This window comes from Spermophilus citellus (assembly GCF_964194105.1).
Source record: "Spermophilus citellus genome assembly, chromosome: 11".
Lineage (NCBI taxonomy): Eukaryota > Metazoa > Chordata > Mammalia > Rodentia > Sciuridae > Spermophilus > Spermophilus citellus.
In genome coordinates this window covers 118,605,827-118,613,031 of record NC_138192.1, presented here as the reverse complement: position 1 = coordinate 118,613,031, position 7,205 = coordinate 118,605,827, and the positions used below count along the sequence as shown (strand labels likewise).

At 44.4% G+C, this 7,205-nt stretch overlaps 1 protein-coding gene across 1 annotated transcript; it reads left to right on the top strand.

Annotated features, from left to right (window-relative positions):
* Nucleotides 1-2,256: 2,256 nt before the first annotated feature.
* RESP18 (regulated endocrine specific protein 18) lies at nucleotides 2,257-6,301 on the top strand (the record flags this gene model as incomplete). The annotated part of the gene is made up of 5 exons (XM_081261749.1): nucleotides 2,257-2,362; nucleotides 4,466-4,570; nucleotides 5,502-5,629; nucleotides 6,017-6,106; nucleotides 6,278-6,301. 5 exons carry the CDS (start codon nucleotides 2,257-2,259, stop codon nucleotides 6,299-6,301), a joined length of 453 nt encoding a protein of 150 aa, XP_081117875.1.
* Between the last annotated feature and the right edge of the window lie 904 nt (nucleotides 6,302-7,205).

Below are 7,205 nucleotides of genomic sequence, written 5' to 3'. Positions count from 1 at the left end.
AAGGGGAGGAAATATGGAATGAATTTAACAAATCACATTTTGTACATATAAAAATGTGCTAAAGGGAATTTCCCCTTTATGTATATAGAAAGTACCTATCGAAAATCAATGAATAGGGCTGGGACTAGGGCTCAGTGGTAGAACACTTGCCTAGCATGTGTGAGGCACTGGGTTAGATCCTCAGCACCACATAAAAAATAAATAAATAGAATAAAAAGTTATTTTTTAAAAATCAATCAATAAACAAGTGAAAGGAGGATCTGTAGAGGAAGGAGAATATGAAGAGGGAACTGTAAAATGAATCGGACATAACTTTCCTACATTCATATATGCATACATGGCCATGCAACGCCACATCACGTACAATATGTTAAAATATTTCTACTGTCATGTATAACTAAAAAGAAGAAATTTAAAAATTTTAAAAATATATAGGGATGGAGGAGGTGAAGGAAAGTGGGGAGAATGAGGATAGAAATCAAATTCCATGTAGGTGTGATTTTGCCAAAATGAACCCAGCTACTATGTATAACTATAATGCTCTAATAAAAAATAAAAATAATATGTCTAGCACACAATCACTGATAACCAGATAAATTTCCAGTTTGTGGAAGGGCAAAACAGCTGTGTCAGATCCTCCTATTAACATTGAATATATCCTCCAGACCAAATATAAAAATAAAAATAACTGTATGTAAGCATGGAGACCAACCAAAAGCAAGAAAAATGAGAGGGTCTATAATCCTTGAAAAAGGGAAGCCTCACCAGGTGAAGCCCATATTTGACAGGATTTCCCTCTAAAGATACTTCACAGTTCATACTGTAGTACACAGAGAAAGTGTACTACAGAAGTGACATTTTACTGGCTGAGAAGTAGAGTTGGGTGTACAAAAATGTCACAGCACCTGGAAATTGAGGTCAAAATTTGGGAAAATGACTGATCTACAGAGAGGGATTCCAAAATTTACTTACAAATTCTCCTCAAATCCTTATCAATCTTCTAAATGGCACATGTACAGGGTGAGATTTCAAAGAATCTAATACGAAAGCCAGATAGCTGAACAGGGATTTTTGTCAGCTGCCACAGTATTAGGGAGACCAATTCTGGAGTTCAGAACCCATAAAATTAGAGGGCATTGGTAAACACCTTGGGGTTTCCTGTAGAATTCTGAAAGGACCACACCTAAGGTGAAATTACCATATCCCAAGATTGCAGGATATGGCTGAGGATTAAAAGCAGAACTGAAATACTCCTGTTCTGACCGGCTGTAGGATCAAGGCTTTCTACAAAAAAATTTATTTTTCTGCCAGAACAAACAACCCTTTTTAAAGATAGATAATGTAACTCAGAGCGTTAACAATGTCAACCTAAAACGTCCAGAGTACAACAAAAAAATTATATTGAAATGCCAGTCCAGGGTTTAGAAAGCTCACACCTATCATACAAATAGACATTGGAAGCAAGTGGTCAGTTAGCCAGTTAGTTATTGCAAGACCTCTATAAAATAGTACAGTGGTTTGGACTAGAGAGATGGCAAAAGATGTGGAAAAAAGTGGATGGATGTGCAATATATTTTGCAGGTCGGATCCATATGATTGCTAAAGGTTTTCAGATGGTTGAGGATAAAATAATGGTCAAGGATAACAAAAATATACTGAATTCATTGAGGATCTACTGTTCCCTCTCAGTTCATATTTATGACTCACAACAAACGCATGAGGTAGGCACAATTTCCCACCTACATCTTACATGCGATTGTTTTCTCTAACTTTGGACTGGTGCACTGGAAATAAAGGTGGTGGTCCTTGAGACCCAGTTTCTGTTAAAAAAAAAAAAAAAAAAAAAAAGAGTGGGGTGGATAGGGGAGCTGGGTTGTAGCTCCATGGTAGAGCGCTTGCCTAGCTAGTGTGAGGCAGGGGGTTCCATCCTCAGCACCGCATAAAAAATAAGCAAATAAAGGTATTTTTTCCATCTACAGCTTTTTAAAATAATTTTTAAAAATTATAAAAAGGAACGGAACTGGAAATTCCAGAAGGTGTGCGGTGAAAGGAGGTGATAAGGGGAAGGAGAAATTGGGTAGGCGTCTTCCAGGGCAGGGCCCGCTAGCGATTGGCCGAGTTGCACAGGAGGGCTACGCAGATCCTGTGTCTCTAACCGGTGGAAAGCGACAGACAGCCCCGCACAGTCCCTGTGCCGGCTGTCTCCACTTTCACTAGGACTTAGAGCCGGGGAGTGAGTGCATAGATCCCGAGAGGATGCAGCGCCGGCTGTTGCCTGGGGGACCCGGGGGGCTCCACCTGCTCGTCTGCTTCTTGCTGTTGAACAGCTGTCCAGGGGGCTACAGCGACATTAGTGGCCACGGTCAGGAGGAGACCTGGGGGGGGGGGGGTGCGGGCAGGGCCAGAGCAATTCTGAGAAGAGGGTCAGGAGGCCTCAAGGCGAGGAAAATCAGGAGGAAAATAATGTGTTCGGGCTCATGAGAAGAGAGGAATGTATACAGACAGCATCGCAGAAAGAGGTGGACTTGGGATGTCTGTGGTGTCTTGGACCCAAGGGGAGCGGGCTCAAGGAAAGATTGGGAATTCGGGAGGAGGTCAGGAAGACAAATGGGTGAAAAGGCGGCTACAGGAGAAGCCAGACTTGCTGAGGGGCCGGGGAAGAGATAGCCTGGGTTAGGTACTGGCAAGGGACCAGGAGGGCTGGTCTTCTGGTATGGGGTCCTGGCTCCAGAGAGAAGGCTACGTCGAGAGACGGACCAAGGCTCAGCGCAGGCCCACAGTCTAGTGACTGTGATCCGATTTCCAAAGAGGGAAGGGTGACGACGGGTAAATCAGGAGGGAGGGGAAGGAGAACATCCTTCTTCCTCCCACTCTGCTCTGCGCCATCGCGGGAGACGCAGTGCTGACTCACGCGGTTGGAGAGGGACTGCATAGACTCGAGAATGCCCAGACCACGTGGGGGAGAGAGCAGCAAACTCCTAGTTTGGCGCCCACTCTTCCTGCCCGATCTTGGGTTTAGAGATCTACGCACAAGACTCCCAAAGAGCTGTGGGAGGAGGCCTGGTGGCGGATGTGATGAAGGGTGCTGGGGAAGGACCGCCAAGCTCAGCTCCGCCTCCACATCAGGCTTCACCGACCCTCCAGCACCACGGGCAGCGCCAGGCGCTCGCAGGGTCTCAGCGGGGCGTTTCCTGTCACCGCTCTAGGATCTCAGAATCATCTCCGTTTCCTGAAGCTCTTTTGCTTCACAATGGAGTTCTGGAGGGTTCACTCCTTCCTGAGGCCAGGAAATTGTTATTAGGGCTCCATATGAAGAGGAAGAATTCTCTTTTCTAAGACATGCCTAGAAAGATTCATGATAATTCCATGATAGATTTGTTTTAAAAATAAAGAAAAAAAGTTCGGACGCAGTAGGGCAGGCCTGAAATTACCGGGGACTCAGGAGACTGAGGCAGAGGATCGGAAAGTCGAAGCCAGTTTCTGCAACTGAACGAGACCCTATCTTAAAATAAATAGATAGATAGATAGACAGACAGTCAGACAGGCTGTGGGTATAGCTCAAAGGTAAAGCGCCCCTGGGTTCAATCCCCAGTACACCCGCCCTCAGTGGACTTCCTATCCCATCTATCTGTAATAAGAAAGGTGTGTTTGGCATTAGGGACTGTATTTCTTCAAACCTCCCTTTCCCTTATGCACAGTTCTAGCTTTCAGTAGAAGTATCCGTACTCTCAATTCCTATACATACCCATATAGATGGCCCTCCGGGTCTGCCTGTCCTACATGAGGGAGTGCTGCATCTTCTAATTCAACCAATTGTGAGTAAAAAATATTTGGAAAAAAAAAATGTGTCTGTACTGAACATGTACAGGTTTTTTTCTTGTTATTCCCTAAACAATACAGTAAACAATGATTTACATTTTGCTTAATATTATAAGTAATTGAGATGATTTAAAATATACAGGAGAGTGTTCATAGGTAATATGAAAATACTAAGCCATTTTCTATAAGGGACATGAACATCTGTGGATTTTGTTGTGGGGGTGGTGGTCCTGGATCCAATTTCCTGAAGATACTGAGGTGATGATACTTTCTCTAAAAATTCCAAGTCTTCCCCTTAACCCTTCTAAAGATTCTCTAAGAGGGAGCTCACCTTCTTCCAGTACTACACCATCCATCGATTATCCATCCTAGGAGGTAGCTTTCTGAGCCTCTCCTCACCTGAACATCCACAGGCTGCTCTTTGCCTATAAGCTTGGTTCCTATCTGGAAGTTACACCAAGGGTGAATGAGGCCCAGGGACTGAAGAACAGGGCAGGTGGTGATGGGGGGAAGGGGAACTGGAAAAAAGAGGACCTGAAGAGGGGAAAGGGCCTGGTTCAGGAATGCCGGTGAAGAGAAGCTAGCTGCGTCTCTTCCACTGGGATTTGGGCCAAGCTGCTTGCTGATTCCACTATTTTGCCCTTAGATTGTAAGGGCCAAGTAGGAGCAGGACAGCCCTGGCCCGTCCAAGGATTTACTGCTTCAGTCTTCCGGCAGTTACAAGTCATACTCCACCAAATTGTACCTCAAGGTAAGTATAAGCCAAAGAGCCGAGGTTGGGGCCTGGTCAGATATGGGGCAAGCACTGAGGAGCTATCTGACCTGGGGACAGTTTCTCTTTGTCAAATGTCTCTACTTGAAACTGGAGTGGGGATGGATCTAGATGGATGAGCTACTTGCACTTGAACACTCTGGAATAGCCTAGCAGATGCTTCTAGAAGAAACTCCTGAGAGAGGCCTTAATCAAATTCCTGGGGACTCAACTCCCTGGCACTATCTGAGTTTTTCCTGAGCCAGAACTCAGCCAGAAGCACATGCACATACCTCAGCCTCTGTGTAGGAAGCAGGGAAAAGTATCTGACAAATAGAAGAGAGGGATAAAAGGGAGTCCACTGGAGATAGATGCTGACCCTTCCTTAGAGCAGAATTTTGTGAATGGGGGAGGGGAAAGTCAGATAGAAAATCTGCCTTAAGTTCATATCACTACTGCTAATGCCTACTGTGCTTATCATGTCTCAGAGCAGTGGTTCTCAAAGTGCATCCCAAACCAGCAACACTAGCATCAATAGGGAACTCATCAGAAATATTAATTCTTGATTTCCATCCCAGACCTACTGAATCAGAAACTCTGAATTTTGAGAACAGGAATCTGAGTTTTAATAAGCCTTGAAAGATACTTTGATGTATCCTAAAGCTTGAGAATTACTGCCTCTGAGTTTTCTAAATACTCTTTACATTCCTAATTTCATTTAATCCTCACGGTAGCATCAAATGAGTCAGCAAAGAAACTAATCAGAATTTTAATTGAATATTACATGCCAGGCATTAAGCTAAGCATCTTTTATACACGTCTTGTTTAATTTTCTCCACACAATGTGATCCCATGTATACTTGAGGGAAACCTCTCCATGATCCCTGTCAGTGTTCCAAGTGGCAACTCACTGCATCCTTTCACCCTGCAGGTCTGTTTTGGAAGGATGACACCACCCAGGATGTGATGACCCAAAAGATGAAGCACATCAGCCTACTTCACCCCCAAGATGCATGCATGAAGGATGGAAAGGCAGTTTTCCCCACTAAAACCACTGCGATGAGGTATGTGAGGCCTGTGGTTGGCCCTTGCTATCTGGCAGACACAGAGCAGGGAAGGAACAGTCCTAAAGTGGTGAGTAGGAGCTACCAGGAGTACTATGGGTGGCTGCTTCAGAAGTCCCTTTGGGGACCATCAGGGAATAATCCCATGATACTTAGCTATGCCTGAAAAAGGGGGTTGGTGGGTTAGCAAGCCTCGGCCCACTGTCATTCTTGTGTCTTCTAGGGGCAAGCAAGAGGAAAAGCTTCAACTCTTATTTCCCAAGGTGAGATTCATGCATCTTCCCAGGAATTATGAATCCCTGACTTTGAACCCATCACTTTCCCTCTGGGATCCTCTAATCCTTTTCTGCCTCCTTTCTGACTCCTGCCTTCTTGCCTATAGAGCCCAGTGTCCAAGTTGAACAGAGATCAGTGCGTTACCTCCAAAGTGGTTCCAAAGGCCCTAAAACAAGAGGTGACCAATCCCATCAAGGTGAGGGACTCATTTTTTCTAAGGAAGTTGGAATCATCAAGGACTTGTTTAAATGAGAGTGGCAGGTATGAAAGAGACAATGGGTATTGGGGTGATAACAACTAAGTGAAGAAAAAAATTTTTTTCCTTTCCCTGACAAAGGGTAATTCTGCTTTCCTGTATCTCTCATAGACTACCTATAAGGCATCCATATGAGAGGTGAGGAATGGGACATGGTGCAGGTGCTGAGAACTTCTAAGGAGATGAACTACAAGACCATGCATCACCATTGAGTTTGTTGTTGTTGTTGTTGGTGGTGGTGGTGGTGGTGGTGGTACTAGGGATTGAGCCCAGAGGTGTTTTACCACTGAGCAACATCCCCAGTCCTTTTTTACTTTTTTAAAGTTTCAAGATAGTGTCTTGCTAAGTTGTTGACAGTCTCACTAAGTTGTTGAGGTCTTGACTTAACAATCCTCCTGCCTCAGCTGGAATTATAGGTGTAAGCCACCATAACTCACTTGGCCATTGAATTTACAATAGGCATTGAAATCTTCAGAGTTCTCAAAATTAGATAAGAGGGTCCTCCTTTTACCATATACTCCTTTGTATTCATCAAGTGATAGCAAAGCTCCTTTGGATAAGTGGGAAACACAGCCCTGAGGCTTCATATTTAGTCCCTGCCTTGCTCTACTCTGTGGCCTGGGCAAGTCACCTGAGTAAGGTTCAGAGATATCTCCTTGTCAAAGATCCTTAGGATCTTTGAACTCTTCAGAATCTATACTGGAAACCACCCATCTAGTATTCCCACCTATATTTATAGATGAGAAATTGGGGCCCAGGATGGTTATGAGACTTAGTCAAGATTGCAAAATGTTCATGGCAGAGCCAGGACTGGACCCAGGTCTCATGATTTCCAGTTCTTTCCCCTACATAGGTCCTGCTCTTCCTCTCAAGGACTGTAGCAGGGGTGGAGCTGTTCCAAACATCAGATGCCTCCATAGTGCTTTATTTGGACTAAGACTTAAACTATCAGAAGGTGAAATCCAGAAGAAGATATAAAGGAGAGACATCCCAGGCAGAAATCATTGCAACCACAAGTGCCCTAAGACTAGAATACTAA